The sequence below is a fragment of the Aythya ferina genome (assembly GCF_964211825.1).
Source record: "Aythya ferina genome assembly, chromosome: 7".
NCBI classification, from domain to species: domain Eukaryota; kingdom Metazoa; phylum Chordata; class Aves; order Anseriformes; family Anatidae; genus Aythya; species Aythya ferina.
In genome coordinates this window covers 25686784-25705404 of record NC_140302.1, presented here as the reverse complement: position 1 = coordinate 25705404, position 18621 = coordinate 25686784, and the positions used below count along the sequence as shown (strand labels likewise).

Below are 18621 nucleotides of genomic sequence, written 5' to 3'. Positions count from 1 at the left end.
AATATTTTCCTTCAAAACCTAATTTTGCCTTCAAACAAGGGGGAATCACCACAGATGAGTGAGGATAGAGATTTAGGGCAAGTCTGCTCCATACAAAGGAACTGAATCCTATATGTGGAAATTACTTTTCTTTTTCCTCTCCCTCTCTAAAGGAGATAAAAAGAAAACTTGTTTATCACTCCAAAAAAAGGTCAGCATTAGCCCTTTAGGCAAAGCTGCAGGTACTATTTCCATATGCTTCGTGTACCCTGAACTCCAGCTCTAGAAGCTTTCAACCTTTTGTATGAGAGCAAAGACAAACCATGAATATTTCATGTGTTGCCTTCGCTTACTTGCGAGTTCCTTGGAAACTATTAAAGTGCAAGCGTAATAATGTCATCATTTACTTGTCATCTTCCACCTGCTCTTTGCAAAGGGAAGAGGAAGCGAACATCCAGGCGCCCTTCCAAAGTCAGTGAAAACACCGTGCCCTGCTCCTTACGAGGCAAATTGAAGGTTCCTCAGCAGAGAGGTGGGGTCATAATACAAAGTGCCCCAGATCACCTTCTCAATGTCCAAGGAAGTTTTTCCAATTACCTTTCTTCTGGAGGGAAGAGTTTTATACGATCAGCAAGCAAAACTATTTCAAGCTTCATCACCATCTCCTGAAACAAGCACATTCCAGCACATTTCCAGCAGCACCATTCACCCCTGAACACCTTGAAAGAAGTTAAGGCTAACACACAGAATTAGCTGAAAGCACAACTTACATCTTGTGCAGGTTACAACACAGCCTGCTCTGGACGGAAGTCGATTACTCACATGAGTTGCACACACAGGCAGTAGCTGATCAGGTGAAAACTTCTTGCCATTTAAATCCAGATTAGAAAAATATGGTGCCGAAAAACCTTGAAAAAAACATCCCACAATTTTTGGCCGGGAACACATGAATTGCACGACCTCCTGTGTGCCAAAGTCCTCCAACAGTCTCAGCAGCTATCCCTCACTAAGAAAATGCTCTATTTCCTTCATAGCACCCTGAGACAGCCACCACACATCCCCATTGTTCTGCACAGGAACCTTTTTCTGATCTTCAGTTCAGTGTGAACAGGCTTGCACGAACACTTAACACCAGCGAGGATACCTCCTTAACCTGTGCTTCCCACAGAAGTGTAGCCCTTTCTGGGCATCATTTTGCCCCAGCACAGAGCAGACCTCGTGGACTTCCCTGCTTGTACGCTTGGGTTCCAACAAGTTGTTCTTAACAAGAGGGAAAACCATCTCTCTGAACGCTGTCATGGCTTGACAGCTCAACCTCAGGTGCCTCAGCTGCTTCAGCAATAAATTAAATACAACCCCATCTAAGAAAATGTGATAAAGAACTAATATAACTTGTAAGTTTAAATGTCTCCCTGTAAGCCAGACAACAGTATCAATATTCAGCAAGGAGAATTCAATAGAAGGAAGGTTCAGATGCACTCAAGAGATTTGTCCCAATACTCAGACTTCTTGGAGAGCAAATGATTGCAGTGACTTTCCACCTATAGTTTGAGGCAAGGGAAATCTCTTTTAAATAAATCAGTGATTTAAAGCAAAAGTCTGCCTTGTGGACCTGTCCCTCCCACCCTTTCCAGACATTCCTCAAAGTAAAAACACAAGTGGGGAGAAAAAAAAAGATTTTGAAACAAAAAATATCCAAAATGTTTAAAATACGCATGTATATTTATAAGTAATGTACATACATCACACACACTGCCCTTTGCCAATACAGCTATGTCAGCAACCCCAGAAAAACAGACTGGGGAATTGCCCCAGCTGGAAAAGCAGCTCTGTTCAGGGACATCAGCCCTGCTTACCTTAGGGCCACCCAGGGACCTGTGTGGGAACTAGGCAGAGGATGCGCTGGGGATTGCAGGCAAGCAGCCTGGAGATGGAGGAAGAATGTGAGCTGGGAGAACTGGGAGCTCTAAGGATCAGCCAGCCTCGTGGCTGGGGGCTGCCCCAGAAAGGCACACAAACCTGCCTCCTCACATTAGAGAGCCACTGCCACGTTACAACATCACAAACAGATTTAAAGCATCATGCTCCTGGAGCTGTACCAACCTAGGATAAAGAAGAAACTTCCCTGCAGCGTGCGTTATTGTGCAGGAGCCAAATATTTCTCTGAAGCATCTGGTATTTATCACAAGGCATGGCGCTGCACGCTTCATTCTCCTGGTCCCCCACCACAGTCCCAGTCCCAGCATTTTACACGCTGAACCATGCATCACTAGAAGGTGACAGGAGATGCTCTTATAAGCATGAGCAGAGCCCAGCTCTCCCTCCAGGAGAGGGCACCCACAGTATGTCCTCACGAGCCAGGAAAACGCATTCTCCCATCCACACCTGCAATAAAGGGCTCTGCAAGAGAAGCGTACCTGGGCGACAGCGCAGCTGATGATAGATGAGCCGAGCAGAATCTATCTTCTTCCTACAGCTATATTAGCTCTGCAGAGCTCGTAGGAGCAAATAGCACATTTTCACAGAAAAGGAAAGAGACTCAAGGGCACAACTGGGAAAGTGGCTATTGAATACGAGGATGCTGTGGGCACTGAAATATTCTACTGGAGACAAGTCATGCTAAATGTAGATCTAAAGCAAAATTCAACGTATTCCAGTGGAAAAGGCATTTGGGAACCAGGATACTTGGATTTAATACCCTCCTGTCCCACCACTGACCTTGAAGAAGTCAATTCACTTTCCTATGAATTTATTACCCTTTCCTAGACTGTGCCTTTTTTTTTTTCTTAAACACTATCCAAGTCACAGGTCTTATGAACAGAAAGGAAGACCAAAAGGCAACTCAACAATTCAATTTACCCTTTTCCTTTCACTTTCCTCCTACTTTTTTGTCACTCCAGAACCAGGATGCTGAATTCGACACAAGTCTTCAGACGGGTCCCAAATGGCAATTCCCACATCCAGCTCTGGTCAGTCACAGCACTGCGAATGGGTCTCCTGGCATGACAAGCAGCAAAATGTGGAAGAAACTCTTATAACCTGGCCCACCATTCCTAAACAAAACACACGTCCCACTGCCTGGTCCTCTCCCAAGAAGGGGAGAAAGCAGCATGTTCTCTCCGGTTCATTTCTCTTAAACAGCCTGATGTTTAGGCTAGGTTGGCCAGCAAGGTACATCAGGCAGTTCATCTAATTGGAATTAACCCAGTTACAGCACTGCACAGAGCCACCTTCACACGAGTGGCTAATTAGAGTTTAATGAAGTTTCAAAAGACCTACGCCTTTGCGCCTATTAATTAGGAGCTGGGATTGTTACCTGCCACCATTATTCAGTTAGATGCTCTTACAAGGTGGCTTCAATCTCACCACTACCTGCTAAAGAACGATCAATTTGCATCGGTGCCCCTGTTACAAAGAAAGTGCTGTGACATCCAGACGGTGTCACCATGACCCTGTCCCTCCTCTGCCCTCCACAACGTGGACTGTTGGAGTTCATTTGCAACAAGTCTTAGTGTTATGCTGTGGATGTCTTTCCCTCTTTTCCAAAGAAACCCAATGACTAACAAACCTGAAGTAAAACCAGTAAGACCAGCACTGGTGTCAGCTTCTCCAGCTGTGCCTTGTCTGCGTGTCCAACACCAGGCCTAGAGAAGCAATTCATCATTGTTAGAGGGCTACTCAGTGCTGACCTTAGGATTTTTCTTTTCCCTCGTTGAACATATTTGCAGTTGATTCTGGTCTCATCTCCCTTGCTTTTGAATGCTTTTGACTATTGGGATAAAAATATTCCAATCCATGCTTCGTTTGCTCACCCTGGCAGCTCCCAGGGCCCAGAGGGACAGCAGCACCTGCTCGCACTGTCACAGATACGGACCCCTTCCTGCTGTTCCCACCACAAAGCCCCATCCTCACCCTCACTGAGGATTTATACTTCGGTGGAAATAATTAGCTTTGCTAAAACCCAGCAAACAAGCTTTCAGAAAAGCAATGAGAACAGGTTTTTGGTTTTGTTTTGTTTTTTAAGCTGATTCATTTCCATTCAGTCCTATTACAGGAGTTGCAGGAGTAGGGAAGGCAAAGATGCAGGTTATGATTGCTCCATTTACATTTCTATAACTCTCACTCAGCTCTCATTACCCGAAAGAACCCAGCAGCTAGCTGACAATATGGACTGATGCTTTCAATAACCGGTGAAAATCCCAAAGCAAGGGCGGGTCTGCATTTTTAACTTCTCTTCACTGCATAGCGCTTGCTTATTTAGATTTTATCAGGCTTTGTTTGTTAAATACACAGTTTCAGATCACATAACAGGCTTTTTTCCCCTTTTGCCTATAGTCCAGCTCATTAAAGATATAGAGGACTTGATGCCCTAAAGTTTTCCAGGATCCAAGAGTTTCATTTTGAAAAGAAAATATTGTTTTTTCTTACTTTTCTTTTCATCCTACAGTTAGTCACATTTTATTTGCTATGCAGTCACCTCAGAGGTAGAACAATGAAGTGGTTAAATTGCCGACAAAAATCACACATGAGACGTGACAAAAAGGTGAAGAAGGCGGAAAAAATAAAGAAAAATCCCTGTTGCCTTTTGTGAAATAGAATAGGACAAAAAATTGGTAGGGAAAGAAGTGTAATCCACAAACCTCTAGGGGTATATTGCAAAGAGAAGGAAAGAAATTAAAAGCAATAAATAAATAGTTGACAATGTCCATTTTAAACCATAAAAACAGTCTTCATATGTCCAATATGAACATTAACTACTGCTGTGTTATCTGGATGGCCATAAAAACAGCCAGCCTGTGTGAAACTGGAGCTCACATCATTAGGCTTCCACCCCATGCCCTGCAAAAACGTCCATTCGCGTGCTCCAGTGGCCGTGGAGGAGCCTGGCAGAAGCAGATCACAGGCTCGTATTTTCAGGCTCCCTACTGGTCAATTACCATGCAACACGCTGTTATTATTTTTGAAGATTAAAACTAAAAGTCAAAAGCTACTCTTCAGCAGTGGAGTGCGTCATCAGGCAGATAAAGCACACACCTGACCATAAGTTGATGAATGTTGTTCTTGAGAGCACAGAGAGCTCCTGCCTCACCCTGGTGTCCCGCATTTCCAGCTGTGTGTAGCCCAGCAATGGATGCTTCTTGGGGCTGCAGCCAGCGCTTCCACTCTCTGCTGGGCAGCTCTCCCAGCCAAGTTGAAGGACACCTTTTGCTGCAGACCCCTCAGTTTTGCTCCCTGTTGAGCTATCAGAAGACTGCTGGGCTCAAGACATCACGGACTCACTGCATGACACAAAGCACGTGTGTTTGGGGCCATCGCTCTCCTGCTCATTGGGTGACCCCTTATTTGGGATGCTCACTGTGGGTGTAAACATCATGGTTATCTTTCCAGAAAAGTGCCAAACCCAGGCTAACACACGAACAGCAGGTCTTTCTGTCTTCTACATAAGAAGCCTTACAGGCTGTGGACAATACTGGTCCACGATTTATTACATCTGGTTTATAACCAGAAATCCCCAAAAAGCAAGCAGATTTACCACTGCTTAACAATGAGTCGTAGGCAGTATCCCCTGTAGGCTGAGAAAAATCAGTTCTAAGGTCTTGGATTGAGCAACCTCCTCCATTTCCCCTGGAAGCTCAACAGGCCAAGCAAGCCCCAGCATGAAGGAAGCTGTTCTGCTGGGATGCTGACGGTAAATGATGGATAACAAGCAGATTAAAAGGATTTAGAGAAAGCACTGCTTTTCAACAACATCATGCATGTTATTATCAAACGGATTTCCCGCACATTGGCTTCTCCCACGTGAGCTATTAGTAGCTGAGGTCTGGAAGGCCGGTCGTCACTGGCGAATTCAGTGTAATTCCAAAATTACAAGTCATTAAGTTCAGAAAGTCACAACGTCAGCCAACAAGCTGACTATTTACACTGTTCTGGCAACAAAACACATTCCCAACAACGTGCCCCTAGCAAAACCAAGGATCTCACGGTGTACACAACCAAAATAGAGATGCTATCAACAGGACAGCAGCCTCTGATGAAGCCACACACTGCCACTGCTTTTAGTCTACAGACAAAACCTAACCAAGTTGCTGGAGATACAGAGAGCTGTGATGTCCTCTTTCCATCACCCTTCATGCAGTTAGGTAGGAAAAACAAACAAACAAAACACACACACATGAGTACATGTCTAGCTTAAAAAAAAAAAAAAAATGCACAGAGATTGGTAGGGCCCTTATGGGGGAAGGGGCAGAGTGAGGACAGGCTTAGCCATTACAGAGGATGTGGTAACATCATCTCAAAGGATACAGCAGACAAACTCCACCTCTGGCTTCCTTCTGGCCGCTCCATGCCCAGGCACAGCACTTTGCAGAGAGAGAAGCTCACGTACCAGGAGCGCCAGCAGATTAAGGGGTATCTGCACCCAAAAAGGGTGCACTCTCTCTACAACTCCAGCTATGGCTGCTCAACAACAGCATCAGCAGAGCTGGGCAGCTATCAGCTCCTCCTGTGCAGACCTAGCTCTGGAAGAACTCGAAAGCCCAGAAACACAGTCAGCCTTCAAAGAAACCAGGAGAGCTTCATAGAGAGAAGGAAGAGCAAAGCTCCAGGAGCTAAATACAAGGATCCACAGCTAGACTACGATCCTACTTTTGCACAGTGGACAATCAAGGCTCTCTAACGTCCAGTCTCTTTAATCTCTAATTACTATAGTTTTTTATTTCTGGACCAAAGCCTCATCTACTTATAGATGTATGCTTATATAACCACACTGAAATGGTGTCGAGCTGTACTGGGGTGTTTATTATTAACCAGGTGGACTAGAACAACCTCCTCTTCAAATGCAGTTTACCAGGATGCGGATGCATCAGCAGCACTGAGTTATGTAGGCAGTGCGGGCTGGCAGGGAGGAGGAGGGATGCAGTGAGTCACCCACAGCACCTGTAGGAGGCAAGTTTCTGCTAGACCCCTACACCACATCAGCTTTTTATTTTTCCTTTGCTTAATCCCTCGGGTTAACCAATGCCAGACGGCCTACTGAGGGATGGAGCAACCCCTTTGGACACTTGCAGAAGACATAGTTACATCCCACTCCAAGCAGATTGCCAGGAACAGAAAACAAGCTCAAGACTCCTGCTCACATCTGTGGTGGGCTCACATCTCTCTTTTCGTGGACCTGCACCCACTGGGAGAACACCAGTCTGATGAGAGTGAAGGAGGTTCCTACCAGAAGCAGCACACAAAGTCTAGGTAAGGAGCAACTAGAGAGGCACAGTCACCTCCAGCCAACACCTCTGCTAGTCACAGTTTAAGCTTCAGGCAGACTTTTCAGCCTCCTCTTGCCCTGCTGCATGAGATCACGCCACAGTGGCTGTGTATTACAAGGATAAACCCCAATTCTGCATGTGGTCAGTGCAGGACATCATCCTTCGGGGCTTTTCTGAACACAAGGTCCTGCTGTGTGGGACGGCCCCAGACGCCTCTCCCCAGCCCCGCACAGACTGCACAGGGGCTGCTCGGAGAAGTGGCATCACAGAGCAGGGGAGAAGCTTCTGCACTGCAAACATTTTAGATTCAGGCCTAAAGCCTTAATCAGGCAGAGAAGAGGTGGTAAAGGAGAAGTCACCTGAGTAAGCCAGAGGAGAGTGGCAAGCTCTGCATATGATCCAGACTGGACATTAGGAAAAAATTCTTTACTGTAAGGGTGGTCAAACACTAGAACAGGCTTCCTAGAGGGCTGGTTGATGCCCCAAGCATCAGTGTTCAAGAAGCATTTGGGTAATGCCCTTAATAGCATGCCTCAACTTTTGGTTAGTCCTGACGTGCACAGGCAGTTCCTTCAGTCCCCACCACCTGAACTATTCTACAACCCTCATCAGGAAGCACCACCCAAACACGTCCCTCCGTGACCTCCCTCCCCGCCCCCCAAAATCAACAAGCAACATTTTGATTGTCTCATTTGAAAGTTGGACTTCTTAAACAAACTATAACAAAGCTTACGTGAGGCTAATCACTCCCTGATTCCTCTGGCATTCATTGTAATAGCACTAATTACAACAAACACATTTAAAATTAATGTGCATGTCATATGCATATATCAATTGCATTCTAATTTACCATTGATTAACGTCCACAGGCTGAACGTGCTTTAAATAATAAAAGCCTCTGACTTTGTTTAACCCTCCTCTGCCAGCCAGGCTGCTCCCACAGCCAGGGGGAGGCCACGATGGGCAAGGTGGAGGGGACAACTTGCAAGGCACTAGCAGTGAGTTACAGGTCCCTGCAAGCTCTGAGCCTGGGGCACACGGTAAGGATGGGTCTTGTGTCCACACCAAAGCATCTCCAGTGCCTGTCACATTTGAAATGGGTTTGCTCTCATGATTTCAGAGCACTTCACCACTACGCTATTTTAGATTTGCTTACAAGCATGCAGGATTTAATTGTCATTAACTTTGTTTTTGGAAATAGCTGTTAATGCCCACCTCCCAGGACGCTATTGCCTGCAAGCATCCATCGGCACGACTCTGCCAGCCAGGGCCATGATGAGAAACCCCAGGAGTGGCAAAAACTTTCAGCAAGGCCAGAGGCCAAGTTGCATTTCCACCAATACCAGATGCAGACAGCATCGAGCATGTTGCTTAAAGCCTGTTGGGTCTAACTGCTTGGGTAGGAGCAACCTGTCCCACACTCAGCTGACACATCAGTTAAGCAGATCTTTGTTACCCTTTTACACTCACCGATGAGATGAGTAAGGGGTTACTGAGAGAAGAGTTTGAACAATTCTTCGAGCCACTTGTCCTGCGCCCTGCCAGAGGACACACTCATTACAGCAGAAATCCAGACTGTGCCAGGGCCACTCAGACCCACCCATAAACGTGAAGCCTGCTTGACATTAAGATGTCAGGCCAGGAAGCACCACCAGTGTTAGATTTACAGCTGATAGCACACACACAACACCTTTCAGAGCACATCATCAGCCTAAACGAAGCGAAGAACAACAGAGTATGACACCTGCTTCTGCCCTCTCTGCTACACACAGCCCCACTCTACAGCACGATACAGACACTATTGGAGAACGGTTGTTTACAAATTGATCAAAACTCTTCTCAAGGACCCCAAACCTAACACTGAGACTTGTTCAGACACCAAACTAATGTCAATGATCTATAGAAAGTTAATCAGCATGTCAAATGCTTGTATGAAGGAGCTCATGAGTCATTCGTGGACAAAAAAGTGAGTCAGAGGTAATTCTGAAGAATTAATAAACCTGAGGAAAATCCCAAATTGCCAATGAACAATATGCAAGTAGAAAAATGTTCAATTTACAAAATAAGTTAATTGCTATGAATTAGTCAGATGGCTCTAGCCACATCAACATACCTATTGTGGGCTGCTGTTGTAGTCTGTATGTCACAGCTGAGCAATCTGAATCTCTGCTAAAGGTGTCTCTAACTGTAATGAGAGTTACTGCACTGTATAACAACACACTCCGGAGGTACAGCCCAGGAGAAGATTAGTGCCACAACAATAAAGGTGCTGTAGCTTCTCTTGTGGAGGGCATTTCCTGGGCACTCTTAGCTCACAGACTCACTGAAGGCCCACGGGGGAGACCTTACACTAATCCACGCCCCTCCCAGCAGAAAACCAGAACTGCTGAGCCCTGAGTTTCCATCCACAAACTCACAACTAGAGAGACAAGACAGAAAAGGCCGAGGCACTTGTCAGCCCAGAAAGCACTATCACCCATTCCTTCATCCCTGCAGATGCTGAAATACCCCAGGCCCTTCCTGATAATCAGGAGAGATCACTCAACACCTTCCCACTGCAAAAATAGAAATAAACATCAGTTCCCCTGCACCCTTCAGAAAATCCTTTGCCCATACACATTGTTCATTTACCTGGTCACACCACTGGTCATATCCTAAGCCCTCACCCCGCTGTTTGTCCCACCCCAGGCAAGCACCCAGATGATCCCAGCAATACAACCAAAGGCAGAGGTTTCTGCAGCCCTCTCATATTAAAACCTGTAGCTGTAAAGGGCAGGAACCTCCTAAGCCAGCTTTGCCACTACAAGCATGAAATTTGCCACAAATCTTCTTGGGGAAAGGGAAAAAAAAAAAAAAACAAGCTTATTTCATGAAATACTGTTACAACAGGTATTGTTCACAGCTGAACAAAATTTAGCTCGGCAGCTGAATGTACCTCTGCTACCTTTATTTTCCTGCACTGTTTTTGCCAACCTTAGAACATATTTTCTAAATAATTTCTTAGAGCCACCAACCACTGACCCCATTACCACCAAGCATGTTATCTGTCTCAGGATAAAGAACATGAGTTTTGACTACCTGCTGTCATATCAGAGCCAGGGGAATATCTCCTACCTGCAGAATGAAAGTAAAAGCAAGCCTCTCAAGTAATCCCTCTCTGCATGCCATCGCTGACGCCCATCTCCCCATGAGACTCACCCATTAATCTATTATCAGACCCTGTATTTATAACCAGCCTTTAAATCCAAAATTAATATCAAACCAGCCAGCTAAAGGCTCCCATGATTCACAGGCAGGAAACATGATCAGCATTCGGTATTTTACATCTGCTAACAGACCAGCTAATGCATAAAGCCAAATGGATCAGTTCTCACAGTTCTGCTTGAAATGTAAAACATTTAATTACTCTGGAAAGGACTTTATAGCTATCAACACACAGGAGGGAAGAGTTAATACCTTTTTGGACCAGATGCTCAAACTCTCCCACCTGATGGCCACACAGCTCCAGAAGGACTCAGTTTTGAGTCCAGCTGAAATAGTCGTCCTGCCCCCCTCCTGCCCAAGCAAGGTATGGAAGTAGATCCTAGTGAGGTTGGGAAAGCTGAAAAAGAGATACCTGGAAAGCCAAGGAAAACCAGGGGAAACTCACCAGCCCCATCACACACAAAGTAGATCCAGAATCAGTAAGCGCTCTTCTAAGTGCAAAGTAACACACAAGTCAGAAGAGCCAACCTGCACTTAACCAGCTCAGAGCCAGGCTGGAGGTGAAGCACAGCTGCTAAATTGTTACTCTTAAACAAACTCCCAAGCTCTCTACTACTTTTTCTTACAGTGTGCTGAGTAACAACAGGCGGGTTACAAAAAACACCCACCCAGTCCCACCCAGAGATGCCAACTGCTGGCCCAGGGGATGTAGGAACAGGCTGAGTCCAACACAAGAGCCTCTGCTGGCAGCAGCTGGTTGGGGTCAGATGGAAACACTGCTTAGCCGAAGCGTTTAACTGCCCCATTAGAGAAATGTTCTTTCCGTGGAGTTTTCTGCTAAATTGTTCATAATGTTCATGAATGAGCAATTCTGCAAGGTGGTAAAGGCTAATACTGTTGTGCTACTGCCACAAAACCAACAGGACTAAAATCCAGCCCATAATAAGAAAACTCACAGACAAACAATGGATTTGTATAACCTGAGTTTTGCTAAAGCTCCGGCAATAAATAGACGGCTTCAAATCCCTGCCAAATATAATTGAGTGACAATGGGACAGCATTATTCATTCTGCTTTTAGGTCCTTTGCTGTAATGCTATAAGAATGCATTTGCCCAAACCTAAGATGTTTTATGCAAGGATTTTTTAAAAAGAGACAACACAAAGTACTGCCAGACAAGCTGTTGGAAAGACTAAGGTTACAGAAAGCTCAAGTGATCAATAACTGTGATGAGTTATAAAGCGCATATAGCACTTAGAAACACTTCAGTACCTAAATATTAGAACTTGTCAATAATTTTCCTTCCAAACATCTTTCTAATAGCGTATGCCTTTGACCAAAGGCAAACATTTATCTGCCTTTTTGATCCAAACGCTTTTGTCCTTTATCCAGCTGGGGAGAAACCACTTCAGTTTGTTATGTCTGGAGCCAAAAACAAACAAACAAAAAACAAAACAAAAAACAAAACAAAACAAAACAAAAAAAAAAACAAAAAAAAAAAAAACACCTTTTTGCTTAATAATGCTTTTTGTAAAGTGTTAAAAAAAAAAAAAAAAAAAAAAAAGAGAGAAAAAAAAACAGCATTTTAAGCAAGCTTTTGCCTCCTCACACTTTCTTCCCCAAAATAACTTAAGCAGAACAGGTCAAAGAAGTTAAGAAAGAGATGGAGGAAAAAGGAAATAACTCAAACCCACGGGAACAACGAATGGTTGGCAAAATGAGTACATACACGTATTTACCAATCCAGCCTTTTCAAGTTCTTCCTGCCCTGCAGAAGAATAGCTTTAAAGAAGATTAAAAAAAAAAAAAAAAAAAACAACAACACACAAAAAAAAAAAAAAAAAAGAGGAATTCCTCCTACCTGGCTTAAAATCTACTGCAGGACAGCACAAGCAGTTAAAAAAGCTATAAGCTCAAAGACTAATGAGGATTAGAAACCATAAAGCTTCCCCTAGGAATCTTTGTGTATCTTGGAATGATACATCTTGAAAATCAAAGTCCCAAGATCACACATGGCTGATGTCTAATCATCAAAACTTACAGTTTCCCAGAGCAGCAAGACGACAAAATTCATTTGCGTTTCTTCTTTTTCTTTCTGAAAGGGGAAGCCGAGTGGGAGGCAGCAAAACCAGCGCCTGACTGCATAGCAGGACAACAGAAACACACAAAAGAAATTTGTGGCCACAAACCTCCAAGAATGAGTTCTGATCACTGGCTGTTCCCATTCCAGGTCAGTACAGGAGGCCTCATACGAAGCGATCTGCACTGATGAGAGCACCCAATCCCTCAAAGTTTTGGATACCAAGTCTCCAGGTGGAAAGTCAGAGCAAAAACAGAAGTCTCCTGGGAGAAGGCAACCTGTTCATCTGGCACGAAACAAATCATTTTCCCTCAGGCTTTACCTTCTTCCTGAGGTTTGTGGTATGTGGCAGGGAACGTGCACAAAGTTGCTGAGGAGGCCTAGGACAGAGAATCAGCATCTTCCCTAAGGGTCACTCAGCAAGGAATCAAGAGCACCAAGTAAGCTATGCTTGCAGCAATCTCATTTTCTGCTGTCACTCCATCAGACAGGGGCAATCATTAGAATCGAGCATCTGCAGTTTGATACAGCCTGAATGGCTGAACTTTAGGGGATAAGGCCAAGATGGGTAACCTTAAGGAAATAAAAAGGCCATAGGGTCACAATGTAATGCCGAGCAAAGTATTTGCAAAGTTTAATGTAAAATGTAACCATACTAGAGAAAAATAGCATTTACTCTTAAGAGCACTGGTGCAAAGAACGGGGAAAAAAAAATCAGACATGCTTGAACACAAGAGCCAAATGGGAGTCTGGCGGCTGTAGCAGGAGGCAGTCAGTAGAATCACTGCAATCTCAAGCAATCTGTATGGGTTACACAGAATAATCATCTCATTGCGTTTCTACAAATCACCAATTCTACCAAGTGCTGAGGCTAACAAGGCTCCTGTCAATACCAGTGGTTTCACACACAGGAATTCAATACTTGGAGAATCAACCTCCATCAGTATTATCCAAGGACACTAGGAAAAAAAAAAAAAAAAACTCACGTGAGAGTGGCTCCTGTTCCCTCAACTCCTACCCCCAGGTAATCCCTACCATGAGCAGCTGTAGGTGCAGCTTGCAGTGAGAAGTTTCTGACAATTTCCTCCCAGATAAACACCAACTCAACGTGTTTTGCAGAAGCACGTTCGTTTCTGTGAGCCTTCTGCTGAAACGTAAGCCATCTTCCCAGTCCTCGGCCAAGTGCCAGGAGAAATCGACCGTCATATGGTGCAGAGCAAAGTGTGGGATGATGTAGCTAAGGCTTGGAGGTTGAACTACTCAGGCTTCCAACACCCACAGCTCCTGGGCAGCTCTTTCTGTCATACACTTTGCAAAAACCCAAGCGTATTAAAGGCTTGTGAGAGTCACATCGGCTGGCCCCCAACCCCGCACAGCCTGGGGAATGAAGATACTGCAAATCCTCAGAGAACTCCACGGCAGGGCTTCCCCAGAGCTCTTTCACACAGTACTGCAGAGACTTCTTTTTCCCCTGTGAAATTAGCATCAGCAGCAACACAAAGGATTTCAGAGCAGTCCCCGGAAAGCACACTACTGCACTAACTACCATACCCCAGAGGGGAAAGGAGCCTCACATTTTGCTAAAAACTTTTCTCCTGAGCTTACTTGGCCAGTTAATAAACCACTTCCCAAACTTGGGATCAAAGGAACATTGTCAGCTCTGTCATCTCCAGTTACCATGAAGCAGCCACATGCAGCTGACACGCTCACTTGGCTGATCAGTCAGCTTCCGTAAGGAGTTACCATTCCTCGGAAACTTCCTTTGTGTCTTCCCAACAGCAGCAAGTTGGCTAAATATTACACCAAATTTAATTAGTTAATACAAGAACCTGTTTGACATCACACTGAGATAAGGCAAGGTTGCTCCAGCAACAATCATTTACATTGTCTCTGATGAGAGACAGTATCTCCTTAAATCATTCAAACCTGACTGCAAGACCACATCTTACAAACCCCTAAAGCTTCAGTGTTCAATTACCAAATCCTTTGCTCAAAGATCAGGAAAATTGTCTTCCTCTAGGGAGCTATGATAATGAATCAGTAAGAACACAGAAATACCACCATTTTCTAGAGCAGAGGAAATCAGAACTCTTTGACTAGTGTCCCTGAGACCCTCTTTGATGCTAAGCGTCCTCTCTTCTTGCAGACGTTTGATCCCTGTGGGCACGCTGGAATCCAAACGGTGACAGAGGAGCGCAAGATAATGACGACTGTAGACAGTCACCAACTCGTGGCAGTGTCACAAAACCCTTGTTACCAGCAAAGTGACAAAAACAAATCAGCATCCAACACTTCACAGAAGTTGTCTGGTTTGGGGTATTGTTTTTGTATTATTTTTTTTTTTTATTGAACCAGAGTATTATATGTTGCTACAGCCACCAGTGTTTAGGAGAGTAATGGTACTTCGATGGCCAGAAACTCCTAAAACAGAGCAATTAAGGAACATCTTGGAAAAAATAAATAAAATTAGTGCCTCCAGAAATCAATCTTCAAACTGCAGCAAGACAGATATGTCAGAATAATGAACCGACATCACAGCCCTGTATATCAAAGTCATCTTGACACCAAGAACTTCACATATTCAGACAGGCCTTAGATATCCCCATGTATAAAGGCAGCCGGCCAGAGCCTAGGGACTTGTAGGTGAGCAGTGCAGGAGAAGGAACAAGTAATCAGAGACAATAGGTCAGGCCCTACAGCAAAGGTCTGGTCTGGATGAATGCGAGAGAGGTTCCTCTGAGTTGCTTTCTGGAATGGGTCCCAACACATCAGATGTATCTGGATGAGCATCATAATCTATCTCAGTCAATATGAAGATGCAGACCATGGAGATTTGGGAGAAAAGAGAGGCTCTATAATGTCTTTTAGCCTACAGATGCTTAAAGCATACAGTTCTGCTGCTCAGAACACAGATTTTTATCCTCAGGAGTGACACTGCTGCTCACTGTCTCAGAATCTCCTAAGTTAAAAAAAAAAAAAAAAAAAAAAAACAGCTCTTCAGAGCAAACAGCAGGCTCTTGTACAAGAGACAGAGTCAGTTTTATAGGATCCTAGCTGCCTTCCAACAGGAGATAGCCCTCCCCCAGGTATGGTTCTGACATTTCAATCCCACAAAAACCCTTATTCCACTCCCACACCTCCACAGCAGGTGATACTCACTGTGTGTGAAGAATCCCCTTCTGTGCCAGCATGCTGTGAAAGCAGCCCAAGCAGCAAGAGTTCTGCCAAAACCAGAATCCACGCACAAAAGGCAAACAGCAACTTGCACTTCAACAAGCACAAACTTTTGGAGAGCTAGCCAGAATTCACCAAAAGCATTCCTAGTGCAAGGTCCCATCGAGTACTTCACAATACCCACACATACCTCCATCCTGCTCCCAAACCCTTTTCTCCTGAGGACTGATCCTAGGTGATTTCACCAAGCTTCTTTTCCCTCTCCCCTCCCAGTCTATTCCTTTGCACAAACAAGGCTCCCCTTTCCTTTTGTATGCCTGTGCCTACACAGAGGACTAAGCTGCTGGTGGCCAGGATAGAATTCCCTCAGGTCCTTTGGTTAGCCCCTTTCTGTGGCTTGCAACTGGCAAGTCCTTTGTCATAGGACTTTTCAGAAACAGCCCAGGTTGAGGTAGACAACACATTACAACTCAGCTGGGGAAAAGTAAGCAAAGTTCACGCAATAAGCTCGAGGATATTGAAGCTCTTGGGACCTCCTTCCAAAAGCAGCAGTGTAAGATGCATCTTCAACACCGGATCTCTAGAAAATCTCCTAGGCAGAGAGTAAACACTAAAGCAGGATTATAACACAGGCAAGTACAGTAATGCCAGTTTACTAAATATGGGGATCTGCACTGCTCATTACAACAAGCAGTCCCAGCTGGAAGTTATGTTTGCACCAAAAGTTCACTGACAAAAACTTTTGCCCCTGCAGCCAGTCTTTGACACTGCCCCAAGATCATGAAGAAGGACAGATACAAACTATGAGATCTCTCCACCCTGACAAGACTACTTGTTTAAAGATAATTGGGTGATTCACTGAACATCAAGCATTTTAAAAATTATGTCGCTAGTCCCACAGAAACATAAGGGAGGCCAGACTGAGCCAGACCATGGGTCCATTTAACCACTATCTTGCTTTCCAGCAGTGGCCACAGACACCTAAGGAAGAAAGAGGTCAGGCTAAGTATACAATAGCATCAGCCCCAATACTCTCCACATAATCTGTTATTTGAAATTAAGGGGGCTCTTTGTGTCCTTTCTGGTGGCTGGGGCTATAAGAGGCCACTACCATAATTTACTGCAGCTGAACAAGACAAAGACTCAAAACAGTGTTTCTATCCACAGAGCTGGTGCTCAGTCCCAGTCCTGCCCAAAACCAGATAATCATAAACCACCTTGCATCTGCATAGATCTGGCATGCCACACATCTGGAAGAAAACACACCACACACACTCCTGCCATCCCTCTGGATCACAGATATTTATCATCCCCCAATCCCATATGAACCTCTCCACCTGCCCCATGAAGTAACAGGGCACAGACAGGCCCGTCACAAGCAAGTCAGTTACCACACAAATTCCTCCCTCTCAGCTGAGCAAAAATGATGTGCCACAGCCAAGCAAATTGGGTTAACTCGTATTTTGTGGTAACATTTTGCTACCAGTTTACCAACCAGTCAGTTACCACAGCTCAAGGAGCTCACGGGTACCTTCAGAGAACAGCCGGCGATCTGCCCACCCCCGCAGTGGAGCCTTTTATGTTTGTGTTGCTTCAGCAAAAACTCAATTCAGAAACAAAACCACTTTCACCCCTTAGTACAAGCAAACATTTTGCTATTTATTTAGAGCCCGAAGAAATGCAGCAAGAAAAAACAAAAGCACAAAAGCACTTGCTAATTATTCCTTTTCCAGATAATTAACCCAGGCACATATTTGCAAGTTTGCATTTTTTTTTTCAAAGACACAGAGATTGAGCATATGAATGCCCTTAGTTTTATGCTGAGGCTTACAGCCTCTCTTGCTGCCAGTAAATTACTGGAGGAAAAAAAAAAAAAAAATCCTGTTGCTGAGGAAAATGACCATAAAACAACTGCGCACTATTTGGCTACAAGAGGAGAGAGTGGATGGGAGCAGGAGAAAACATCCCTAGCAATACTGGATTTGCATTATTTTGGGGTCAGCTTTAATCCCAAGAGGGTAAAGGGATCAGAGCAGTGCATGAGAAGTGAAATTCAGGGCTGGGTAACATCCAGCCCTCAGCACGCTTCCCTCAGGCTGTGAGGGGAGAGCAGGCCTAGGCAGATGCACATGTGGTTGCTATGGAGCCAGGGCTTGGAGGGGATGCAGAGCACCGCACAATGCCTCGATGGAGGGATACAATTAACCCTCAAAATGCCTCTCTCAACACCTCCCTGGCCAGCTAAATTTATGTTTTAAGCGCATTAAGAGAGTTCCTTTAATTACCCAAGAATTCCCATCAAGGGATGGAGGCAGAGGACCCAAATCTTCTGGGACGCCAAGGGTCTCTGAGACACTTCGCTGACCCACAGCTGGCTCAGGGGTCTGTGAGCATGGGGGAAAATGGTTAAGAACAGGTTCAATTTTTAATTTTAACAGTGACAAAGGCTTGCTAAACTCTGATTTTGTCACCATTTCAAAAAAATGACGTCTGTATTTCAGTTCCATGAGAGGGGAAAAAAAAAAAAAAAAAAAAAAAAAAAGACATAAAGGCTAAGTAACCATGATTTTTGAAAGGCCCAGAAAAGTACAGTCATGGCACATATGCAGATCTCCCAATTCCTAGATAAGTACCTCAACTAGGCTGCTGCCTGTCAGCTCTGTGCTCACTCCTCTCCCAGGCACCAGCTATTTCCTGCAGCTCTGAGCAAGACCTTCCTCATTCACTGAGGGCTGCAAGGCTCTCAGCACTTCAGAGTCCTTCATCAAAACCCAGATCCACTGAATGCCCTCTTACCCTATAACAGATGCTTCCCAATATCTGGATCATCCTGTCTGACCATAGTGACAAGACTGAGCATCCTGTGGCAGAATTTACCTTGAGATCCTGAGCAGAGGCTGATGCTGGCAACCTTGCTGGTTTC

The 18621-nt window shown here is 44.8% G+C and overlaps 1 protein-coding gene across 5 annotated transcripts in view; it reads right to left on the bottom strand.

Moving 5' to 3' along the window:
- SORCS3 (sortilin related VPS10 domain containing receptor 3) overlaps positions 1-18621 on the bottom strand; it is a 279409-nt gene that overhangs the window by 234885 nt on the left and 25903 nt on the right. The window contains exon 1 of one of the 5 annotated variants that reach the window (XM_084526294.1): positions 10356-10424. The exons of 3 other annotated variants lie outside the window; for them this stretch is intronic. In XM_084526294.1, coding sequence (XP_084382420.1) covers positions 10356-10409 — 54 coding nt within the window. In that variant the 5' untranslated portion in view covers positions 10410-10424. Of the gene's footprint in view, positions 1-2838; positions 2969-10355; positions 10425-18621 lie in introns of those variants that run through there. One more of the 5 variants, XM_084526296.1, reaches the window with a different exon arrangement.